This window comes from Salmo salar, chromosome ssa18 (assembly GCF_905237065.1).
Source record: "Salmo salar chromosome ssa18, Ssal_v3.1, whole genome shotgun sequence".
Taxonomy (NCBI): domain Eukaryota; kingdom Metazoa; phylum Chordata; class Actinopteri; order Salmoniformes; family Salmonidae; genus Salmo; species Salmo salar.
The window spans coordinates 4,253,936-4,280,783 of NC_059459.1; the positions used below are offsets into that span (position 1 = coordinate 4,253,936).

A 26,848-nucleotide genomic window follows, 5' to 3' on the forward strand; every position below is an offset into this window, starting at 1 on the left:
ATATTATGTGTACATTGTACAATCAATAAGTGAGAGACTCAAATATCACATTTATTTGTGTATATCCACTGTACAGAAATAAATTGTGGTAAATTGGTTCCTGTTTTAGTCATGTCTTGGGTCACATTTGCGTGGGTCAAACAAAAAAACCCTAATGATTGGTTGACAATAGATCCTCCCGCAATGCAGGTGATGGCTGCAAGATGAAGTTGGTGAAGAGCAACTGCAGAAACTTGCAGTCATGACCTTTTTTTCACATGATTTTTGTAAAGTTCATAAAGTCGACAAAGGGCGCAAGTCCCAGGCCCCAAGGTTCCGGTCTAGAAGCACGCTTTCCACTGTACCCAGATGGCACTTTATGTATTGCAGTTTAAGTCTGGGACAGTAAGACAATTCCCATAGATGGCCCCATAGAGAAGTAAAATTACAAAATTCCAAATAAGACACTTTAGTCATCACCTTTGTACACAAAACCTACATTTAATTATTCAAGTAATTGTCTTAGAGGCTGATTTTTTTCCCATCACTCACAGTGGAAGATAATACATTTTTTATATTCATCCACTGTCTGTCATGTTTCTGGACGCTGTCTCAAGTTCATTTATAAGCTCAGTGAGCAAGTAGGAAAATGTTTATCCCAGAATGCAACACACTTTGAAAGGCGGTGACCAACAATGGATGGTCACCGACTTGGCAAAAGTGATCCACTCGAACGTGCCCATTGAGATGAACATGATACAAGACCTTGCTCTCTCACAGTAACACAAGATTATCTGCGCATGTGCACTTCAAGCTGCTACAACGTGGTGGCTACCGGACCAAAGCAGTGGAGAAGTTTAGCCTTCTGAACTCCTCCTGTTTACTTCATGTATGTACATCATCTCGCTGAGTCTACCGTGAAACCTAACGTAAACTATGACCTGACCCATCACCTTATGAATTACTCCCCCACAGAGGCAAGTGCCAAAAACACAAAAACTATACAACACATAAATGGTAGGGATGTGCGTCTTTCCCTTTCAAGACCATTCAATACATATCTAGATACATGGGCTCCGATTCGATACAGGACCGATACAGTTCGTTTTAGTTTGAAACCAATCAGTCAGATTCGGTATGATTAGAGAACGAATCAATGCTATTCAGTTTGATTCTATTATAAATACAAATCTGCTGCTGCTGGAGCTCTTGAGCTGGGCCTCTCTGGATATGTCTGAGCTGACTTCTGTGTGTGTATATGTGTGTTAGGGATGTGACAAATGGACAATTATTCATAACGTTTAAACAGACATCCCCCCATTAAAATAATAATAAAAAATCATAACATTTCATGTAAATTCACCAGTGGTGTAAAGTACTTAAGTAAAAAATACTTGAAAGTGCTACTTAAGTAGTTTTTTGTACTTTAGCATTTATATTTGACAACTTTTACTTTACTAATTGTCTAATTCACACGCTTATCAAGAGAACATCCCTGGTCATCCCCACTGCTTCTTATCTGGCGGACTCACTAAACACATGCTTCATTTGTAAATTATGTCTGAGTGTTAGAGCATTCCCCTGGCTATCCGTAAATAAAAAAACAAGAAAATGATGCTGTCTGGTTTGCTTTATATAAGGAGTTATTGATATTTATACTTTTACGTTTGATACTTAAGTATATTTTAGCAATTACATTTACTTTTGATACTTAAGTATATTTAAAACCAAATACTTATTTACTTTTACTCAAGTAGTATTTTACTGGGTGACATTCACTTTTACTTGAGTAATTTTCTATTAAGATATTGTCATAACTCTCCTGTCTCTCTCGAAGAGGGGGAGAGCGGGAAGTCGGCTGTTTTATGGCGGTCGTAAAATACGCTGCCTCTATGCTCTGTAGTGTTCGAGTTTGGAATGTAAACTGTGGAACAAAGAGAGACACTTGGACAATCAAAAGTTTGAATAGTTAAGCAATATTTATATGTTTGAGAATGTGGGAATGGTCCAGGGGTATTTAAAGAACAATCCTGTCAAAGTTGTTTCATTTGGTGACCTCATGAAAGAGAGGAGACCCACATTACTGTATCTCTGGTTGTGTACACCTTCCAATTATGGGGTTTACATCTGATGGTTGTGTAAAATATATGATTATATATTAAACTATTTGTGAAAATATAAAATGTGATGTTAGCCTTCTAAATGAGAGCCTGGATTTTCATATAAAGTTTACTAGTCAGTGGTCACACCCCCGTGAGCACTGACATCACATTAGGTGTCATAGAACCGCCCCTTCTTCCACAGAGTACAAAACCCACTTCCAACAAAATGTACATTAAGTCAGAGAACGCCGGTATGGAGTCCCCACTTTGGAATGGCTACAATTCTATGCGCCATCAGAACAGAAAATATGGAGCTGACGCTACTTGTCGAAATGGTTAAGAACTACAACTGTATAGACCCAGGAGACCAGACAGCGTGTAGTGTTGGCTACCCGGCTGGAAATTGTTCAACTCTGAGACTATCAATCACTACAGAATAAGAGCAAACCCTAGACATAGAATTACTAGTCTGCAGCTGGAAATTACAGAAATCTAGTACGAGAATACCGACAACCACGGAAGCATCTATTCTATGCATCGACCATCTGTACGCCTGACGTATCCATTACAACAGACACTATCCAGAGCAACAGAGAAAGCAACAACTACGAAAGACATTGTGACTTCTGGGGAAGTTAACCAGAGACTCTCTGATGACGGACGGACCGGCGATTCGAACAGAGAAGACAACGACAACATACGTGCGTAAATATATATATTGCAATTATTTTCGAATGAGCGGCCTTTCGTGTGCAAAGGATTAGCATTTCAATTACTATAATTATCAACTGTGTGTAGTGAATTCATTTTGTCATATCCCGCTTTTTATCTGTCCCCACCCCTTCCATTGTCACACCTTCCATTGTCTACCAAGCCGTCATACTGGTTTAGCCCACTAGGGACTATCAATGCATTGTGTTAGTAACCAATAACTATATTGTTTGTTTATGTATTTCTGTGATTTGTTTAGTTAGTCAGTAAATAAATAATTAGGCCAATTTGTATATCGCTGACTCATTTTGGAGCCTAGGGTTCGGGCAGATATCCAAGGGTTTGCGACGTTCAGTAATGAGATCTGATGAGGTAATAATGATACATTAATAGAAGACTAATCAAATCAAATCTTATTTGTCACATACACATGGTTAGCAGATGTTAATGCGAGTGTAGCGAAATGCTTGTGCTTCTAGTTCCGACCATGCAGTAATATCTAACAAGGAATCTAACAATTTCACAACAACTACCTTATACACACAAGTGTAAAGGAATGAATAAGAATATGTACATAAAAATATATATGCATGAGCGATGGCCGAACGGCATAGGCAAGATGCAGTAGATGGTATAGAGTACAGTATATACATATGAGATGAGTAGTGTAGGGTATGTAAACATTATATAAAGTGGCATAGTTTAAAGTGACTAGTGATACATTTATTACATCCCATTGTTAATTATTAAAGTGGCTAGAGATTGAGTCAGTATGTTGGTAGCAGCCACTAATCGATAAGATATGAAAATATCTGAAGAGTTGATTTGGGAAATAGAGACTCTATAAACATTTTCCCGTGGTGCCCCGACTTCCTAGTTAATTAAAGCTGACATGATTAGTTTAACACGTAATAATAATCACACATAGAGAATTAATTTGATAAAATAACAGTCTTCACATTTAATGATAGTCACAGACCGACATTATCTTTACTTTTACTCAAGTATGAAAATTGGGTACTTTTTCCCACCGCTGGAATTCACAATGAAGATGGTCTACATCGCGCTTCCCACGCGGAGAGAGAAAATTGTATCATTTAAGCTGCTGCTCTTGCTTTTCACGATAGTGGTGCATGTAGCTTGTTGTTGTTGTCGTTCAATCAAGAGTCATCAAAGGCTACAATCATAGAGCTAGAGCCATGTGGCAAGTTATTAGGAGACATCTAACACTACTGTTAAAAATGTTGGGGTCACGTAGAAACATCCGTGTTTTTTTTTAATGAAAACATACATGAAATGAGTTGCAAAATGAATAGGAAATATAGTAAAGATGTTGACAAGGTTATAAATGATGATTTTTAATTGAAATAATAATTGTGTCCTTCAAACAGCTTTTGTCAAAGAATCCTCTGTAATGGTCTGGGTGTAGCTGGTGCAGAGGAGTCAGGCGCAGGACAGCAGAGATGAGTAATAAAAGTAACTTTACTCAAAATCATCAAATACATGTAGATATACCAAGCCCACACAAACGGACCGAAATACATAAAACAATCACGCACAAAAACCATAGGGAAAACAGAGGGTTAAATAAAGAACATGTAATTGGGGAATTGAAACCAGGTGTGTAAAACAAAGACAAAACACATGGAAAATGAAAAGGGGACCGGCGATGGCTAGAAGGCCGGCGACGTCGACCGCCGCCCGAACAAGGAGAGGGACCGACTTCGGCGGAAGTCGTGACATCCTCCATTTGCAGCAATTACAGCCTCGCAGACCTTCGGCATTCTAGTTGTCAATTTGTTGAGGAAATCTGAAGAGATTTCACACCATGCTTCCTGAAGCACCTCCCACAAATTGGATTGGCTTTATGGGCACTTCTTACGTACCATACAGTCAAGCTGCTCCCACAACAGCTTAATAGGGTTGAGATCCGGTGACTGTGCTGGCCACTCCATTATAGACAGAACACCAGCTGACTGCTTCTTCCCTAAATAGTTATTGCATAGTTTGGAGCTGTGCTTTGGGTCATTGTCCTGTTTTAGGAGGAAATTAGCTCCAATTAAGCTCCGTCCACAGGGCTTTTTTTTTTATTTCACCTTTATTTAACCAGGTAGGCCTGTTGAGAACTAGTTCTCATTTACAACTGCGACCTGGCCAAGATAAAGCAAAGCAGTGCGACAAAAACAACACAGAGTTACACATAAACAAATGTACAGTCAATAACACAATAGAAAAATCTATGTTCAGTGTGCGCAAATGTAGAAGAGTCGGGAGGTAAGGCAATAAATAGGCCATAGAGGCGAGATAATTCCAATTTAGGAGGGACTGGTGCACTTCACAAAATAGATGGCGTCACGAGGGAGGAAAATTATGTGGATATTTTGAAGAAAAATCTCAAGACATCAGTGAGGAAGTTATAGCATACTTCCAAAGTTGTGGCAAAATGGCTTAAGGACAACAAAGTCAAGGTATTGGAGTGGCCATCACAAAGCCCTGACCTCAATCCTACAGAAAATTTGTGGGCAGACTTGAAAAAGCGTGTGCAGCAAGGAGGCCTACAAACCTGACTCAGTTACACCAGCTCTGTCAGGAGGAATGGGCCAAAATTAACCCAACTTATTGTGGGAAGCTTGTGGAAGGCTACCCGAAACGTTTGACCCAAGTTAAACAATTTAAAGGCAATGCTACCAAATAAAATAAAGTGGTGATCCTAACTGACCTAAGACAGGGCATTTTTACTAGGATTAAATGTCAGGAATTGTGAAAAACTGAGTTGAAATGTATTTGGCTAAGGTGTATGTAAACTTCCGACTTCAACTGTATGTGCTTTTATACAATAGGTAGGCTAATGCATACGAAGCAGAAAAACGACCGTTTCCAATACTGCCCTACCAAGCAAAAAGGCAGTAACTGCTCATTTGGTCGAAAATGAGTTAATGTAATTTTTTCTACATTAAATACATGCTTAATCATGTGGACAAGTATCCTGCCTCTATTGTATTGTGTTCTGGCCGAAAATGTGGGTTATGTTAGCAGTTGCATAAAGTTACTGTAAAATCAAGGTAAATAAAAGCCTTTTTTTTCAGTTCCACGCTATGAGCAGTTACTGCCTTTTTGCTTGGTAGGGCAGAATAATCTGCAGGACAAGAAAAATATGTTCATCCCAAATATGTCTGTCTGACCGCCCGCTCCCAACCGCAGCATGAAAAATGCTGACCACACTGCAGTGATCTCTGTCGGGACCCGCAGCCCTCTACCTGGGGTTGTTCGGCATGCAAAATTACGTGTAGATCAATGACTGTCAACACAGTTACATGCAGTTCGACACTCAAGGAGAGGGCCCATCAGTTGTCAAAAAATAAGAGGTATTTTCGAAAGATAAAAAATACAATTATGAGCCCCCAAAAAATGTGAACCAGCTACTCGTAACATTTAAATCGATTTTCTGACCAATGCATGCTATATTTGGATCGTTTTGGTGTCCGCAGACTGATGTACTTGTATCTTAAACATTTGAATCAAGGACCAATGTTTTTTTTTAACATCCCTAATAAATGGCTCCTAGCTTCCATCGCATAGGCTACTTTCTGTCCCTAACCCTAACCCTAAAACTGAAACTAAATAATATCAAAACAAATTTTTATAAACATAACTAAATAAAAACCAGTAAAGTGGATCTGAAAACTAACTGAAACTAAACAGAATTTCAATTAAAAATCTTAAAATGAATAGAAATAAAAAAACGAATATAAAACACTATAATATTAAAGTTATTCCCCACTTCACAGTCTCACTTCTGAGTCGACATCAGCAGGGTCGCCTAGCCCCATTCTGACAATCTCATTACAAAACAATGCCTGTTGATGTCCTACTCCATCTCATCCGTTCAACGCACACAATCTGTTCCTTTAATCAGTTTGCTATAGAAAGAACCAATGACTTAATCACCCATGTAACAGGCTGCTTTCGGTGCCTATTATGCACTTCATTTGTGCTAGGCTACATTGCCTGAAGGTATACTCAGGTTGTGTCCCAAAAGGCACCCTATTCCCTATTTATTGCACTAATTTTGACCAGGGACTATAAGGCTATGGTCCATTGAAGTACTCTGTATAGGGAATAAGGTGCCATTTGGGACAGCGTCACAGAGAGGTGAATGGTAGATGTAAAATTAATTGGCGAAAATCCATCACTTACAGGTTGACATAAAACCTTCTGTCAGGCTGTTTGTATCCACAAGGCATCAGGTTTACTAGCTTGGCTGATGTGACTCACCTGTTACACAGTGAGGGAGAGTTGTGACACACTGGTCTAAACAGAAATGTGTTTGTTGGTGCAATATTCGTGCAAAAATTGTCTTGAGCTTTGATTGGTTCTCTCAAATGTGAATTTTTCCTGGGGCGATTTGAAAATCCAACAGTCGTTTTGAAAGGGGGCAGTGCTCTGGGGCTGTCCATGTGGGTGTTTAAGTGAGAAAGTCACAGAGGAGAACCAATCATTAAAAAAGCACGGCATCGTGCCGACAATATCAAAACAGCCTTTCCGTTTGGTGTCAGCCAGACTACAGGTTTGCCACCAGTGATGAGGAACCTTTGAAAGCTCCTTCAAATCCCGACAACCTGCCCACTCGACCCAATCCCCTTCTCCAGACCATCTCTGGAGACCTTCTCCCATTCTTCACTTCCCTCATCAACTCATCCCTGACTACTGGCTGTGCTCCCCTCCTCAAGAAACCAACACTCTATCCCTCTGATGTAAAAAACGACAGACTAGAAACCCTTTTTTCTTTTCTTTCCAAAACACTTGAGCATGCGGTCTCTGACCAACTCTCTCGTTATCTCTCTCAGCACAATTTTCTTGAGTCTAACCAGTCAGGCTTCAAGGCGGCTCACTCAACTGAGACCACTCTCCACTGTGTCACAGAGGCTCTCTGCTCTGCCAAAGCTGACTCTGTCCTCTGTTCTCATCCTCCTAGATCTATCCTCTGCCTTCGACACCGTGAACCATCAGATCCTCCTCTCCACCCTCTCAGGGTTGGGCGGATCAGGCTCTGCACACTCCTGGATTGCATCCTACCTGGCAGATCGCTCCTACCAGGTGGCATAGAGAGAATCTGTGTCTGCACCCTGTGCGCTCACTACTGGTGTACCCCAGGATTCAGTTCTAGGCCCTCTCCTCTTTTCTCTTTACACCAAGACACTCTGTTCTGTCATATCCTCACATGGTTTCTTCTATCATTGCTATGGAGATGACACTCAACTACTCTTCTCCTTCCCCATGCTGACACCCAGGTGGCGACACGCATCGCTGTGTGCCTGCCAGACATCTCCGCTTAGATGTCGGCCCCCCACCTCAAGCTCAACAAAACTAAGCTGCTCTTCCTCCCGAGAAAGGCCTGCCCACTCCAAGACCTCTGCATCAAGGTTGACAACTCCACGGTGTCCCCCTCACAGAGTGCAAAGAACCTTGGCATGACCCTGGACAACACTCTGTCATTCTCTGCAAATATCAAAGCAGTGACCCGCTCCTGTAGGTTCATGCTCTACAACATCTTGGCCATCCCACCCTTATGGGAGGGAGGCTTCTGCTCAGCCCAGTCAAAGCTCTTCTCTGTCCTGGCACACCAATGGTGGAACAAGCTTCGCAATAAAGTCAGGACAATGGAGTCCCTGCCCATCTTTCGAAAATGTCTGAAACCCTACCTCTTTGAAGAGTATGTTAAATAACTCTCACAGCGCCCCCTGGTCAAAAGTAGTACATAGAAGCAATAGGGTGCCATTTGGGACGCAGACACTGTAAAATTGCATTACACTGCACAGTTCCAGAAATAACATTCCTTAGCATGCAACATTACCCTTCCAATTCATTAAGGCCTGAGCTGTGATAACAAACAAAGAGCTATAGACGCCAACACAGGGGTTCCACCTCACTGGGCCTCAAAGAACTCCAGTTACACATACGCCACACAGACAGACAGAGGAGGACAGATAGCCTTGGACAATGGGCTATTTGAAGAGGAGGTGGAGGAAGATCGAGGTTGTGGAGGAGGGGAGGGGGAGAGGTGGAAGAAGAGATGGAGGAAGAGGTAGAGGAGAGGGAGGGGGAATGGAGGGAGAAGGCGTAAACAAGGTGAAAAGGAGGGTAGAGGACGGGTGTCTACCGGGACTTGTTGGTGAGAAGTTCAGTGTCATAGTACCACTCCACAGTGGGCTCTGGGACAGCGGTGAACTGACAATGGAAGACAGCCTCCTCATTCTTCAGGACAACCTGGTCCCTTGGGGTCACTACTGGCCGGGGGAAACTCTTATCTGAGAGAAAGAGACAGAGAGAGAGACACATCACTACATCTGTGGGCATCAGTCCATAAAAACACAACACATGCACGGGCGTGCCGCACAGATGCACACGCATCACAGACACATGCAAAACACCCACACTCACACATGCAAAACACCCACACACACACACACACTCACATACACACATTTCCTACCAGGTTTTACTCAACGTTGCTAACAGCAATGCGAGGTAGGCAGGGGGCCTTCAGGAGGTTCAGAATGTCAACACCTCTCGGCCCCAGGGAGACGTAATGAGGTCAGTAAGCACATTCCATAACTAGGCTCACGGCAAAACCATGACAGGGCATCCCCCCCTCCTACATCCCCAGAACCAAACAGGCCATTCTCCCCTATCTTCTCTCCCCTATACCAATAGGTCCTTTGATAAATTAAATTCATCTTGTAATTGTTAGAAAGATTCCAGAATGTCTTCTTTGATTAGTTGATGGACATACTGTAATTAAAGACAGGCTCAGATTCTAAACCCTGTTTTTACCATCAGGCCCTACTGGTCTTACGTCAGTTAGCACAACATTCGTTTAGGGACTGCGGATCGTGTAGCAAGACAACGGAGCCTAACAGGGCATCCTCTCTCCTCTCCTCCACCACCAGAACCTGTCTGCCAGTCAAACACACCCACTCTCCAGGCCCTGTTTTGGGCTGCAGCTGGCTTGGCGTGCCCAATGAGGTGTCAGAGTCACAGGGTTTACCTCTAAATACCTAGCCACAGCTTAGGTCAGAAAGTGCAGACTGTAGCGCTTTAAATATGATTTTGGACATTTGAATTTGTGTCTAATCCCCCTAATCCAGGTCTATGGATAAGGCTCTTCAGATTTCACAGCCATAAAGAGATGTGGGTGCCAGAAACCCCATTAGGGTGTTCTAAACAGAGCAAAGCTGAATGCTAACTGAGCAGAGCAGCACACACCTGGGCAGACCTTGATTAAAATACTATTTGAAATGTTTGCTTAAGCCTGCCTTAAGAGTGCCAGGTGGACGGGGTATGGGCTTTTGGGAATTTTATATTGGTTACATTGCAACAAGCAAGCTCAATCAAGCATTGGAAATGATTTCAAACATTATTTGAACCCAGGTTTGAACTTGTGCCACCCACAATGTGAGCAGGCCATACTGTACTTAGGGACCTGTCCAAAGCTGTCTGTCAACTATTCACTTATACTGAAGGACTATGCGAGTGCACTGTGCAGCGGGTGGAAACTCAACAATTATCCTTTTATTTATTTATATCTTCTCTCCATCCAAGTGCTAATCCGGTGTGTGTGCGGTGTGGTGTGTCTATGCGTGCATGCGTGTGTGTGTGTAAGCAGCACAGGTGGCTAATTGGAGTGGAGATCAGGTTCCTCCAATAGATGTGCTCCTGACTGAGTACTCTATTTTGTGTGGTGATGTACTCAGGGGCACATTTCCACACACACATACTGTGTAATGAGCAAAAATGTACACAGAAACCAGGACAAAAATACAGGGACTCATACTGTGAAATTGTGCTTATTGAAATACAACAGAATCACCAAAAATGGAAAAAAAACTGTTAAATGGAATTTCGGGGAATAAACTGAGGAAGGTAATGTGTATATGTACAGCACCTTTACAATAAGTGGATTTGTGTGATTTATAGTGCGTGTGAGAGAGTGGCTGTGGCTACTTACATAACTTACACAACGGTAGGCCCTGTAGTAATCACATTACAGGCTCTCTCTTCACACTAATGGTCCACAGCTACACATTCACTGCAGAACAAATCTCATAGTGCCGCCAGGCCTCTAACAGGCCTATCAGGTGACAAAACACACCATGACAGGTGTGAAAATATTTATGAAAAGTGGAAAATATGCTAACACACCATAACATTTCTTTTGTTTTATTAACGTCACACTGTTGCCTGGCTCAACAGAGCAGCAGCCACACAGTGTGTGTGTGTGTGTGTGTGTGTGTGTGTGTGTGTGTGTGTGTGTGTGTGTGTGTGTGTGTGTGTGTGTGTGTGTGTGTATGTGTGGTTCTTTTAAAGACCATGCTGCAAAGGCAGGAACGAGAAAATGCAACTCAGTAATGGGGCCAAATTGCCAGGGGGACCAAAGTGTGTGCGATGTCAACAAAGAGAACAGGATTATGAAGCAGAATTTACTGAGAAGCGGAGCCCACACACACATATACTAAAACACACACACAGAATAAACGTGCACAGACAAAAAAGATGCATGCACACACACACATTCAACTCCCCCACCCACACATACCTATGATGTTGAGGGTGAAGTTGGCGTTGCTGCACACATGGCCGGCTGCATTCTTGGCACAGCAGTAGTACAGGCCGTTGTCGTCGGGGCTGGCACTCTTGAAGGTGAGGGTGCGCTCTTTGTTGTTGATTTGATGGGTCTTCTCTGTCAACCTCATCCCATCCCGAAACCACTGGCACGTAGGTCTGAGGGAGAAGGAGAATAGAGGAGGCAGTTCAGTGGAAAGTAAAATTCCGTATTTCATATTACAATACACATACTGTAATATACAGTTGAAGACGGAAGTTTACATACACCGTAGCCAAATACATTTAAACTCAGTTTTTCACAATTCCTGACATTTAGTCCTAGTAGAAATGCCCTGTCTAAGGTCAGTTAGGATCACCACTTTATTTTAAGAATGTGAAATGTCAGAATAATAGTAGAGAATTATTTATTCCAGCTTTTATTTCTTTCATCACATTCCCAGTGGGTCAGACATTTACATACACTCAATTAGTATTTGGTAGCATTGCCTTTAAATTGTTTAACTTGGGTCAAACGTTTCGGGTAGCCTTCCACAAGCTTCCCACAATAAGTTGGGTGAATTTTGGACCATTCCTCCTGACAGAGCTGGTGTAACTGAGTCAGGTTTGTAGGCCTCCTTGCTCGCACACACTTTTTCAGTTCTGCCCACAAATGTTCTGTAGGATTGAGGTCAGGGCTTTGTGATGGCCACTCCAATACCTTGACTTTGCTGTCCTTAAGCCATTTTGCCACAACTTTGGAAGTATGCTTGGGGTCATTGTCCATTTGGAAGACCCATTTGCGACCAAGCCTTAACTTCCTGATTGATGCCTTGAGATGTTGCTTCAATATATCCACATAATTTTCCTCCCTCATGATGCCATCTATTTGTGAAGTGCACCAGTTCCTGCTGCAGCAAAGCACTCCCACAACATGATGCTGCCACCCCCGTGCTTCACGATTGGGATGCTGTTCTATGGCTTGCAAGCATCCCCCTTTGTCCTCCAAACATAACGATGGTCATTATGGGCAAACATTTCTATTTTTGTTTCATCAGACCATAGGACATTTCTCCAAAAAGTACAATCTTTGTCCCCATGTGCAGTTGCAAACCGTAGTCTGGCTTTTTTATGGCGGTTTTGGAGCAGTGGCTTCTTCCTTGTGAGCGGCCTTTCAGGTTATGTCAATATAGGACTCATTTTACTGTGGATATAGATACTTCTGTACCTGTTTCCTCCAGCATATTCACAGGGTCCTTTGCTGTTGTTCTGGGATTGATTTGCACATTTCGCACCAAAGTACATTCATCTCTAAGAGACAGAACGCATCTCCTTCCTGACCGGTATGACAGCCGCGTGGTCCCATGGTGTTTATACTTGCGTGCTATTGTTTGTACAGATGAACGTGGTACCTTCAGGCATCTGGAAATCGCTCCCAAGGATGAACCAGACTTGTTTACAATTTCTTGGTCTTGGCTGATTTCTTTTGATTTTCCCATCATGTCAAGCAAAGAGGCACTGACTTTGAAGGTAGGCCTTGAAATACATCCACAGGTACACCTCCAATTGACTCAAATTATGTCAATTAGCTTATCAGAAGCTTCTAAAGCCATAACATCATTTTCGGGAAATTTCCAAGCTGTTTAAAGGCACAGTCAACTTAGTGTATGTAAACTTCTGACCCACTGGAATTTTGATACAGTGAATTATAAGTGAAATAATCTGTATGTAAACAATTGTTGGAAAATGACTTGTGTCATGCACAAAGTAGATGTCCTAACTGACTTGCCAAAACTATAGTCTGTTAACAAGAAATTTGTGGAGTGGTTGAAAAATGAGTTTAATGACTCCAACCTAAGTGTATGTAAACTTCCGACTTCAACTGTAAATACTGTATCAAAGCAAGTACTGTGTAATGGCACATAGTATAAATACTGTAAAATGTACTGCATCATACTGTAAAAAAGTTCATGATAGCATAATCAGAATGAATGAATGCATTACAGTTAGTGAGGGGAGGGGTTTGTATTTCACAGTATTTTACTGTAATTACAAGGGATTGGTGTAAACAGGTTGGCTGCTTGGTAAAGTGTTTACAGATTATAGAATATTAGTGCATTTTTTGTGTTTTACATCACTTTCACTTCTAGAGGCCCTAAACGGGTTTCAAACTGGCAGCGACTACAGAGGAAAACGGACCAAAAGGACATGGCAAAATGCTCAATCATTTAAGGTTTAAAACTTGCTGCCACTCCAACCTGTCCCCTATACATTTCAAAATGATAAAGCACTATAACCACATAGGAGTTAAATTGGTACAGCATTCTTACTCACAGCTGCAACAAATATAGCCTCTTACAAGGCACACCTCAAAATATATTGAGACAGAAACAACAATACCATGAACTCACTAGTGGTCAAAAGGTTTTTGGCGATCTAAAGATACGGTACGCTACTGTATTCTGTGGGTGGAATTACAGTACCATTCGAAATACAGCAATTATTTCACCGCCCACAACAATTTCCCACAATGCACCATCATTTACAGTATGCTGCAGTTAAACATTTCAGAGAATTTTATTGTTGACAATTCCCCAAATGGCAGTATAAATTAGTTTTCCATTATCCGTTTTCCATTAAAGAGAGTGAGGAGGGTATGAGACGGTCTTTTACAATAAAATATTTACATAAACATTTTACAATAAAATGTCATTTTTTCTACAATGTAAGTTTTGGATCTGCAATTCCCTGCATCACAAGTGGGAAAAGCATGGTTATGTGCGTGTTAGCCCTTTACTTCTAAAGAGGAGTGAGGAGGGTATGAGAAAGGTCACGAGGGAGTCTTTTCAGTATGGGGACCAGAGCAGATTGTCAGAACAGTTGTTGCATGTACGGTGCATTCGGAAAGTATTCAGACCCCTTTACTTTTTCCACATTTTGTTATCTTACAGCCTTATTCTAAAATGTATTAAATAGTTTTTCCCCCTCATCAATCTACACACAATACCCCATAATGACAAAGCAAAAACAGGTTTTAAGAAATGTTAGCAAATGTATTAAAAATAAAAAACTTAAATATGACATTTACATAAGTATTCAGGACCCTTTACTCAGTACTTTGTTGAAGAACCTTTGGCAGAGATTACAGCCTTGAGTCTTCTTGGGTATGAAATTACAAGCTTGGCACACCTGTGTCATGACGTTGGACTCTGAGTACAGGGAGGACAGTTGACCCCCTCCCCCCTTGCACCATCCCCCAACCTACCCTCCCCCACCCAGTCCCTGTGTGAAGGAGTTGTAAAAACTCTAAGAGGAGAGTCTCTGGCCACATGGCCCATAGAGAGACACAAATTCTTCCAACTCACAGAATTGGGGAGCCAAGCGACATTTGTGTTCTGGAGAAGGTATGGAAGATTGGTGAAGAATCCAGCTACGAACTGGCCCGCTTGGTACAATTTTGTGATACTCAGAAGAGACAATATAGCCATTTTACCATAAAACGGTTTATATAATAGCCTCAGCCTTGAGACTTACACCAAATGGTTGTATAGAATGTATTAATAAGGATAAAGCTATTTGTAATACATTGAGATGCTATGTACTGATGTTAATGTGATAGAATTATATTTCTGTACCAAGCTTAACCTGTTAGGGCTAGGGGGCAGTATTGACACGGCTGGATAAAAAACATACCCGATTTAATCTGGTTACCACTCCTACCCAGTAACTAGAATATGCATATACTTATTACATATGGATAGAAAACACCCTAAATTTTCTAAAACTGTTTGAATGGTGTCTGTGAGTATAACAGAACTCAAATGGCAGGTCAAAAGCTCAGAGATTCCTTTACAGGAAGTGGCCTGTCTGACCATTTCTTGAACTTCTTTTCCATCTCTATCTTTTACTAAGGATCTCTGCTCTAACGTGACACTTCCCACGTCTTCCATAGGCTCTCAGAGCCCGGGAAAAAACAGAATGTCGTCATTCCAGCCCCAGGCTGAAACACATTATCGCCTTTCTCAAGTGGCCGATCAAGGGACTCTGGGCTTATGCGCGTGACCCGACCGCCCCCGCCTTTGTGATTTTTTTCCTCTGTTTGCCGAAAAGGAGATTCCCTGTCGGAATATTATCGCTTTTCTACGAGAAAAATGGCGTAAAAATTGATTTTAAACAGCGGTTGACATGCTTCGAAGTACGGTAATGGAATATTTAGAATTTTATTGTCACGAATTGCGCCATGCGCGCGACACTTCTTTACCATTTCGGATAGTGTCTGGAACGCACGAACAAAACGCCGCTATTCGGATATAACGATGGATTATTTTGGACCAAACCAACATTTGTTATTGAAGTAGACGTCCTGGGAGTGCATTCTGACGAAGACAACACAAGGTAATCAAACTTTTATAATAGTAAATATGATTATGGTGAGTGAGTGCTAAACTTTAGCTGTCTTCTGGGTTTTGGTGACATTATATGCTGGCTTGAAAAATGGGTGTCTGATTATTTCTGGCTTGGTACTCTGCTGACATAATCTAATGTTTTGCTTTCGTTGTAAAGCCTTTTTGAAATCGGACAGTGTGGTTAGATTAACGAGAGTCTTGTCTTTAAATAGCTGTAAAATAGTCATATGTTTGAGAAATTGAAGTAATAGGATTTTTAAGGTTTTGAAAATCGCGCCACAGGCTTCAAGTGGCTGTTACGTAGGTGGGACGAATTCGTCCCGCCTAGCCTAGAGAGGTTAACCTCTTACATCTAGACGTTCCGCTAGCGGAACACCTGCTCCAATATCCAATGATAGGCGTGGCGCGAATTACAAATTCCTCAAAAATACGAAAACTTCAATTTTTCAAACATATGACTATTTCACAGCATTTTAAAGACAAGACTCTCCTTTATCTAACCACACTGTCCGATTTCAAAAAGGCTTTACAGCGAAAGCAAAACATTAGATTATGTCAGCAGAGTACCAAGCCAGAAATAATCAGACACCCATTTTTCAAGCTAGCATTTAATGTCACAAAAACCCAGAAGACAGCTAAATGCAGCACTAACCTTTGATGATCTTCATCAGATGACACACCTAGGACATTATGTTATACAGTACATGCATGTTTTGTTCAATCAAGTTCATATTTATATCAAAAAACTGCTTTTTACATTAGCATGTGACGTTCAGAACTAGCATACCCCCCGCAAACTTCTGGGGAATTTGCTAACAATTTACTAAATTACTCACGATAAACGTTCACAAAAAGCATAACAATTATTTTAAGAATTATAGATACAGAACTCCTCTATGCACTCGATATGTCCGATTTTAAAATAGCTTTTTGGTGAAAGCACATTTTGCAATATTCTAAGTACATAGCCCAGCCATCACGGGCTAGCTATTTAGACACCCGGCAAGTTTAGCACTCACCAATATCAGATTTACTATTATAAAAGTTTGATTACCTTTTGTTGTCTTCGTCAGAATGCACTCCCAGGACTGCTACTTCAATAACAAATGTTGGTTTGGTCCAAAATAATCCATCGTTATATCCGAATAGCGGCATTTTGTTCGTGCGTCCCAGACACTATCCGAAATGGTAAATCAGGGTCGCGCGCATGGCGCAATTCGTGACAAAAAAAAATCTAAATATTCCATTACCGTACTTCGAAGCATGTCAACCGCTGTTTAAAATCCATTTTTATGCCATTTTTCTCGTAAAAAAGCGATAATATTTCGACCGGGAATGTCCATTTAGCTAAACAGAGGAAAGAAAACAAAGCTTTCGGTCGACGCGGGCACGAGCCTGAGTCTCACAGTACTGTAACCAGCCACTACCCAACGCGCTACTTTGTTTCAGCCAGAGCCTGCAAAGCCACGATTCAGCGTTTTGCCGCCTTCTGAGAGCCTATGGCAGCCGTAGGAAGTGTCACGGGACAGCTAAGATCCTCACTCTTCAATAAACAGAGACAAGAAGAACGACACCTTGTCAGACAGGCCACTTCCTGCATGAAATCTTCTCAGGTTTTTGCCTGCCATATGAGTTCTGTTATACTCACAGACACCATTCAAACAGTTTTAGAAACTTTAGGGTATTTTCTATCCAAAGCCAATAATTATATGCATATTCTAGTTACTGGGCAGGAGTAGTAACCAGATTAAATCGGGTACGTTTTTTATCCAGCCGTGAAAATACTGCCCCCTAGCCATAACAGGTTAACTCAGTCATCGGCACGCCCCCAGGGACACAGACGGGACCAGGCGTCATGTTCTATGTTCACTATAAAACCCCCCCTGACTTACTAGTCTAAGAGACCCGGCCTCCACTCCATTGCGAGTTGGCCAATAGGTTTGACCATCCAAGTACTCTACTGAAAGTGAACTATACCACGTGGTTAACTTTTAGACTATTGATACCGACAGAATAAGAACAAGTCTTTGATATTAATTATTAGTCTGCAGCTAAGTAAATTATATCATTGAACGCGAAGACCAACGAAACATCCATTCTATGACGACATTAATGAAGGTCGCTTTGAAAGATCCATTCTAACCGAGAGAGAGAGAGAGAGAGAGAGAGAACGCGGACAAAACTCTCCAACCGAACGACGCTCCAACAAGGATCCCGACGACACACTGAGCGTAAATATATATTGATTGCAATTGTTCCCGAATGAGTGAGCGTTCAATTGTCAATTGTTAATATTAATGAACTCTGTGTACCTTCTCAGCTGCCCTTTATGACCCATTGTTCAACAAGACACCAGCCATGCCTGTTTAGACCACTAGGCCACATTACCCTACCAATTCTTTGTGATGATAATTACTGTATGTATACTTTCTGTGAATTCCTTAGTTTAGTAAATAAATGATTTTAAGACAATTGATGTATGGATGATTTTAGTAAAGACTGGGTTCGTGCAGATACAACAATTTACGACGTTTGGAATGAGACTGGACGCGAGGTAAAATACACCATTTAAACCAGAAGATAATCGGCCTATACTATACTATAATAGAATATAATGTATAATGTTATAATATAGGAAAGTTATATTAGGAAAATTATAACTTTGTAATCTGAATATTTTCCTTGGTGCCCCGATCTCCTAGTTAATTACAATTAAACGATTAATCAGTTTAATCGCGTGATAATAATTACAGGGAGTTAATTGATAAACATGTCTTCAGTTTAATGGTACCCCAAAGAGACGACACCTGTATTTCGGGAGTTTCTCCCATTCATCTCTGCAGATCCTCTCAAGCTCTCTCAGGTTGGATGGGGAGCGTTGGTGCACAGCTATTTTCAGGTCTCTCCAGAGATGTTTTATCGGGTTCAAGTCCGGGCTCTGGCTGGGCCACTCAAGGACATTCAGAGACTTGTCGCGAATCCACTCCTGCGTTGTCTTGGCTGTGTGCTTAGGGTCGTTGTCCTGTTGGAAGGTGAACCTTTGCTCCAGTCTGAGGTCCTGAGCACTCTGGAGCAGCTTTTCATCAAAGATCTCTCTGTACTTTGCTCCGTTCATCTTTGCCTCGGTCCTGACTAGTCTCCCAGTCCCTGCTGCTGAAAAACATCCCAACAGCAGAATGCTGCCACCACCTTGCTTCACCGTAGGAATGGTACCAGGTTTCCTCAAGACGTGAAGCTTGGCATTCAGGCCAAATAGTTCAATTCTGGTTTCATCAGACCAGAGAATCTTGTTTCTCATGGTCTGAGAGTCTTTAAGTGCCTTTTGGCAAACTCCAAGCAGGCTGTCATGTGCCTTTTATTAAGGAGTGGCTTCCGTCTGGCCATTCTACCATAAAGGCCTGATTGGTGGAGTGCTGCAGAGATGGCTGTCCTTCTGGAAGGTTCTCCCATCTCCACAGAGGTACTCTAGAGATCTGTCAGAGTGATCCATTGGGTTCTTGGTCACCTCCCTGATCAAGGCCATTCTCCCCCGATTGCTCAGTTTGGTCGGGCAGCCAGCTCTAGGAAGAGTCTTGGTAGTTCCAAACTTCTTCTATTTAAGAATGATGGAGGCCACTGTGTTCTTGGGGACCTTCAATGCTGCAGAAATATTTGGGTACCCTTCCCCAGATCTGTGCCTCAATATAATCCTGTCTCGGAGCTCTACGGACAATTCCTTAGACCTCATGGCTTGGTTTTTGCTCTGACATGCACTGTCAACTGTAGGACCTTATATAGACAGGTGTGTGTCTTTCCAAATCATGTCCAATCAATTGAATGTACTACAGGTGGACTCCAATCAAGTTTTAGAAACATCTCAAGGATGCTTAATGGAAACAGGATGCACATGAGCTCAATTTCAAGTCTCATAGCAAAAGGTCTAAATACTTTTTTTGGGGAGGGGGGATAAATTTGCAAAAATTTCTAAGAACCTATTTTTGCTTTGTCATTATGGGTTATTGTTTGTAGATTGCTGAGGAAATAGTTTTATTTAATACATTTTAGAATAAAAGTCAAGAGGTCTGAATACTTTCCGAAGCACCGTACATGCACCCCTTGAACTCTGAATTCAAGGTAAAGGAAGAGAGGTGGAGGGGCTCACCGCGGGTGTCCGTCAATGTGGCACCGCAATGTCACTGGTGCAGAGCTCTCAATCTCGGCCTCCGTGGCTGGCTCCTTCAGGGTCACACCCCCACTTTCCAACCCTGTTAAGGGGGGGGAGAGCATGACAGAGAGAGAGAGCATGACAGAGAGAGAGAGAGAGAGAGAGAGAGAGCATGACAGAGACAGAGAGAGCATGACAGACAGAGAGAGAGAGAGAGAGCGAGCATGACAGAGAGAGAGCATGACAGAGAGCATGAGAGAGAGAGAATGACAGAGAGAGAGAGCATGACAGAGAGAGAGAGCATGACAGAGAGCATGACAGAATGACAGAGAGAATGACAGAGCATGACAGAGAGAGAGAGCATGACAGAGAGAGAGAGAGAGCATGACAGAGAGAAAGAGAGAGAGAGAGAGCATGACACAGAGAGAGAGAGAGAACATGACAGAGAGAGAGAGAGAGAGCGCATGACAGAGAGAGAGAGAGAGAGAGAGTGCATGACAGAGAGAGAGAGAGAGAGAGCGCAGCAAAGAGGGAGAAAGAATGAGGGGGGAAGAGGGAGAAAGAGCAGAGAGAGAAGAGAGAGAGAGGATGAGAGGGACAGGAGGAAAATTGAGTTAAGTGGTATTCTTATGCTGTGTCTCTTCTCATGAAACACACTGTAAAACAGTATCCAGGCTAACTGTGATGTTAATGGTAGCAGCCACATCCTCCTTTGCAGTTTTGACCCAATTCCAATGTATAAGGAAAATTCAACAAAAATAGCACATATCTGTCATTATATCAGATTAATCCACCATACTGGCATGTATCTATGATGTATGATGAAATGAGACTGGCAGATTCTAGTGAAGCATAGCTAAACTTCGCTCACAGCTCTTTTTTTATTTAACCTTCATCTAACCAGGGGAGTCAGTAAAGATTGACAGCATGAAGCAGTGAGGATCTCCCTCACGGATCCATTCCCACTGAAGTGTAACCAATTGATTTTCATAATGATAGCACTTATTAGTCTTTGATTCTCCCCTGCTGTGTTGTGTGACAGACTGCTTCCCAATGGGAACAGGGTTCTGGTCAAAAGTAGTGCACTATATAGGGAAAATAGGATGCCATTTGGGATGCAACCTCTATATTGGCACTAACTGAGCGTGTAGGCTAATCGTTTTTCATATAATGTTATATAAAGTAATACGTGCCTTTATATTTGTCATGCGTAAATGTATGCATTTGATGTAATGAGGATGAGATTACTGGCCACATCCATTTAGCCAGAGTGCCTGTTTGTTTGGTTTGTTGGGGCTGCGTGGATTTCTAATCGTGTGTGTGTGTGTTAGTAGCGAGGCTCAAGTCACGCCCACCTGAGAATACAGCACTGTTAAGCTTTCATTTGGCTGTGTTGGCAAAATGGATAATCTATTTGTCAACTATTTGTAATTTCACAGACTGCTTTCAAAATAGAAACTGACAATATTCATACAACTACTTGAGCAAAACACATTTTATCTTGGACTTTACTATCGGGAGAAGTGCGAAACAATGTCTTAAAAGGATGGGGGCATCGTCAGAAATCATAGACAAGGAACTAAAAGGTTTTGACCCATGTGTTTATCAAAGTTAATAAACCAAATGGGGATTAAACGCACAGACAAGGCAACTAGATGAAAAGAAAGAAGAGAAAACGATATACCTACAGTAAGTGTTCCCCTTCGTTGGATAGAAAATGTTTGATCATGATTAGACGTTTTGTAAACATGGGATCATCAACTAGATTCAGCAGCAGGCCAATTCTTTCTTAAGTGGATGGTCGGGGGGCAGGAACATAATTACAAATCACTTGCAGACTGCAATTTGACCCCAAGAATCACAAATAGATATAAGATTTGACCAAAACATAATCATTTCAAACCGTGCTTACAGTTGAAGTTGGAAGTTTACATACACTTTAGCCAAATACATTTAATCTCAGTTATTCACAATTCCTGACATTTAATCCTGATGTCTTGAGATGTTGCTTCAATATATCCACATAATTTTCCTCCCTCATGATGCCATCTATTTTGTGAAGTGCACCAGTCCCTCCTGCAGCAAAGCACCCCCACAACATGATGCTGCCACCCCCGTGCTTCATGGGGGGATGGTGTTCTTCGGCTTGCAAGCCTCCCCCTTTCTCCTCCAAACATAACAATGGTCATTATGGCCAAACAGTTCTATTTTTGTTTCATCAGACCAGAGGACATTTCTCCAAAAAGTACAATCTTTGTCCCCATGTGCAGTTGCAAACCGTAGTCTGGCTTTTTTATGGCTTTTTTTGGAGCAGTGGCTTCTTCCTTGCTGAGCGGCCTTTCAGGTTATGTCAATATAGGACTTGTTTTACTGTGGATATAGATATCTTTGTACCTGTTTCCTCCAGCATCTTCACAAGGTCCTTTGCTGTTGTTCTGGGATTGATTTGCACTTTTCGCACCAAAGTACGTTCATCTCTAGGAGACAGAACGCGTCTCCTTCCTGAATGGTATGACGGCTGCGTGGTCCCATGGTGTTTATACTTGCGTACTATTGTTTGTACAGATGAACGTGGTACCTTCAGGTGTTTGGAAATTGCTCCCAAGGATGAACCAGACTTGTGGAGGTCTACAATTTTTTTTCTGAGGTCTTGGCTGATTTCTTTTGATTTTCCCATGATGTCAAGCAAAGAGGCACTGAGTTTGAAGGTAGGCCTTGAAATACATCCACAGGTACACCTCCAATTGACTCAAATTATGTCAATTAGCTAATCAGAAGCGTCTAATGCCATTACATAATTTTCGGGAAATTTCCAAGCTGTTTAAAGGCAGAGTCAACTTAGTGTATGTAAACTTCTGACCCACTGGAATTGTGATACAATGAATTATAAGTGAAATAATCTGTCTGTAAACAATTGTTGAAAAAATGACTTGTGTCATGCACAAAGTAGATGTCTTAACCGACTTGCCAAAACTATAGTTTGTGAAAAAGACATTTGTGGAGTGGTTGAAAAACGAGTTTTAATGACTCCAACCTAAATGTATGTAAACTTCTGACTTCAACTGTACATCTACCTGTTTTTTCTATGCGCAATCTCTAATAGTAAGGAAGTCTTGAGGTTCTGCTTGCCTGAGTTAGAATACTTCATGATAACCTGCAGACCATTCTATGTACTAAAAGGTTATTCTATTTTTCGTAGCTGTCTATTTACCACCACAAACTGATACTGACACTAGGACTGCACTCAAAGAGCTGTATAGGGCCAAAAGCAAATAAGAAAATACTCATCCAGAGGTGGCGCTCCTAGTGGCAGGTGATTTTAATGCAGGGAAACTGAAATCCATTTTACGTAATTTCTACCAGCATTTCACCTGTGAAACAAACTAGAGGTGACAAAACTCTATATCACCTTTACTACACACACACAGAGAAAAACATACAAAGCTCTCCCTCACCCTCCCTTTGGCAAATCTGACCATAACTCTATCCTCCGAATTCCTGCTGACAAGCAAAAACTCAAACAGGAAGTAATAGCTCAGATGAATTGGATGCTAAACTACAAGACTGTTTCGCTAGCACAGACTGGAATATGTTCCGGGATTCATCCGATGGCATTGCGGAGTTTACCACATCATCCACCAGCTTCATTAATAAGTACATTGATGACGATGTCGTCTCCACAGTGACCGTACGTACATATCCCAACCAGAAGCCATGGATTACAGGCAACATCCGCACTGAGCTAGTGTGACGACCCTCCCACTCTGTCTGCCGAATTCTTTCTCTTAGCTCTTGTTTTCCTTAATAGGATGTAATTGGGCGGAGCCGGGAGGGTCGTCAGAGAAATGGGACACACCTGGGCTCAGGTGTGTCCCAGGATAAATGCACCTCTTCCCCATTCATTGGAGAGACTCTCCATGCAGACACACTTACAGATTTTGGTTGTGGCATTTTTGTGGATGTTTTGTTTGTTTGTGATGGCACCTTTCAACACCCCTCATTGTCATATTATACACGCAACCACTCACACTACTGACTACACACACCATTGTTAATTGTATTTACTTTACTTCAGTTAATAAATATATTTTGTTATTCTTTATCTCCACGTTGTCTCCCTTTTGTTACGAACTTCGAGCCGGTTCGTGACAAGTGGGGGCTCATCCGGGATAATAAGGTTGGTTCCTAGACATTTTGGCATATAGCATTTTGTTGAATTATAAAGGACTAATACAAGTGTAATTTGGCTGTGTGTTGTGTTTGGGAGAAAATGTGGAGTTAATATTGAATTCTGTAGCTGCTTTGTTTGGATCTTTTGTTATAGTTTTTGAGTTTGGTAGGCCCAGTATTGGTTGCCTTTGTTTGTTTTTGGTAAACTTGCCACTGAGGTGGATAGTTGTGTGCTGCGTTGGAGAGAGTACATTGTTAGTTTCCAGGCCCCTGACCAGCCTGGAAACTCTTGCTCTACTCGCTGTTGGGACATCGGTCTGAGGAAGTGAGTACAATCGGCTGTGTACCTCAGTGGGGGAATTGGATAGGGTAGTGAAACTTGCTACCCGGAGCTATAGCCTTTTTCCCCTGTTAGGCTTAGCGACGTGTTTCATTTTGGAATACGTTGGGCATGGTTATTTTGTTTGTTATTTTTGTGTGGTGTCTGTGGACTGAGCAGTTGTCTCGGGGGCACATCCGTGGCTTGGGGGAATCTGCCAGTGTGCTGGGAGGTTTATTTCCTTGCCAGCGGGCTACAGTGCGTAATTACCCACTGCAAATCTGCATGAAGACTAGGGTTGAGTTACTGTAGGTTTTGGGGAAGCTCCATATATATATCTCATCTCTCTTCTGTGGTGCCCAGTGTGATTGTCACTTCTCTTGTGGTCCGGTCTGGTGTGTTCAGCAGAGGGGAAGAGTAAGATAAAAAAAATGTTTTACTTCTGACTACGAGTTCATTCGCTTTCCATCAGAGGAACTGTTAGAATTATGTACTAAAGAACAGCTGTTGAAGATTGCTGAACACTACAAGGTTGAAATTAGTGATAAACGTCAAAAATTATATTAGGTTCATATTGAAGGCCAATTTGATGGAAAGTGGTATTCTTGAAGTTACCACTGGGGCAGCCTCTGCTGAGGACTTGCCGTTTCCCCGTAAAGTTACAATGGCCGCTCCATCTGTTAGTCCTTGTAGTCTTTTTTTTTTTAACAACAGAAAGAACTGCTTCTGTTACAGCTAGAGCATGATCGTGAGAAGCTAGAGCATGACCGTGTAAAATATGAAAAGGAATTGGCATTTAAACAGGATTTAGAGCGTGCTGATCGGGTAAAGTATGAAAAGGAATTGGAATTTAAACAGGGTTTGGAGCATGCTGATCTGTTAAAGTATGAAAAGGAATTGGAATTTAAACAGGATTTGGAGCGTGCTAAAATCAAGAGCGGCTAGAGCTGGTTAGGGAAGGAAAGCTCTCAGGGGAGAGTTTGCTCTGGGAAGGTGACCCAGATTTACCTCGGGGTCGTTCCTCTTTTGGTCGTGCCCTGGACACATTTGATATCGTTGGGAACTTACGGTTGTTCCCTAAATTTAATGAGGAGGACCCTGAGACATTCTTTTTGTTATATGAGCGTGTTGCTGACGCTAGGAGTTGGCCTGACTCTGACTGCACTTTACTGTTGCAGTGTGTTGACTGGTAAAGCGCAGGAAGCATATTCAGCTCTTAGTGTATCTGACAGTGTCAGTTATGATAAGGTTAAAATGGCTGTGTTACAGATTTATGAACTGGGCCCTGAGGCTTACCGCCAACGATTTAGAACTTTAAAAAGGGATAATAAACAGACTTATGCTGAGTTTGCGCGAGAGTTATCTTCACAGTTTAATCGCTGGTCTTCCGCCTCTGCAGTTATGAATTTCCAAGGGCTGTGTGATCTGATTATGCTAGAGCAATTTTAGGACACAGTCCCTGATCATATAGCCACGTACATTAACTAACGAAAAGTAAAGACTACCGCTGAAGCTGCGGTTTTGGCAGACGAGTATGTTTTGACTCACAAAAGTTTCTTTGCAGAGCTCCGTATTCGGAGTGAGTGGGGGCGTTTGGAGAAATTTGGGCCTCGCTCACCGAGATACTTTGGTTCACGGGCAGAGTTTCATTCAACTAGGGTTGAGCCTGACTCCCGTGGTAAAGCTGACTTTGGTCAAGAGTGTCACTACTGTCAAGGTTCAGGTCATTGGAAAAACGAATGTCCGGTTCTCAGGTCTAGGGGTAAATTCAGTACGTGTGCTTACGTTAAATCTAAGCCTACGGCGTTAGATGTGCCTGTTCCACATCAGTTCACTCCTGACACATTGTCTCATGCCCAGGGTCATGTGAAAGTCCATATTGACCCAGACTATTTACCTTTCATTACAGAGGGTTTTGTGTCTATATTAGGAAGTAAGGACCTAGTGCCAGTGAAGATCCTGAGAGACACAGGTGCCTCTGAATCGTTTGTGTTGGAGTCTGTGTTACCCTTCTCTGCTGAGACTGACTCAGGGAATAGTGTTCTAATTAGGGGAATAGGTTTGAACACTCTGACAATCCCATTGCATAAACTGATGTTGGATTGTGGACTGGTGAAAGGTGAGGTTGTTGTGGGGGTGCGTCCTTCGTTGCCTATTGAGGGTATCGACGTTATCCTTGGGAATAACTTGGCTGGGGAGCGTGTATGGCCTGTCGTTTTTCCATCTCTAGTGGTTTCCGCTAAGCCGTCATTTGTAGGGATTCCTGATGAGAGTGCGCAGATTTTCCCAGAGGTGTTCTCTGCGTGTGCAGTGACACGTTCTATGAGCCGTGGCAACCTGGTCACTGCGCCGGCTATACCACAAAGAAATCTGTCACTACTTTCCCTGTTATCCCGTTATCTGTACCCCGCTCCGA

The 26,848-nt window shown here is 42.1% G+C and overlaps 1 protein-coding gene across 1 annotated transcript in view; it reads right to left on the reverse strand.

Annotated features, from left to right (window-relative positions):
- The window catches only part of ptk7b (protein tyrosine kinase 7b), a 213,626-nt gene that overhangs the window by 49,449 nt on the left and 137,329 nt on the right, over window positions 1-26,848 (reverse strand). Inside the window, exons 3-5 of the mRNA XM_045700655.1 lie at window positions 19,941-20,043; window positions 11,389-11,573; window positions 8,953-9,100 (exon numbers count right to left, since the gene is read on the reverse strand). Coding sequence (XP_045556611.1) covers window positions 8,953-9,100; window positions 11,389-11,573; window positions 19,941-20,043 — 436 coding nt within the window. The remainder of the gene's footprint in view (window positions 1-8,952; window positions 9,101-11,388; window positions 11,574-19,940; window positions 20,044-26,848) is intronic.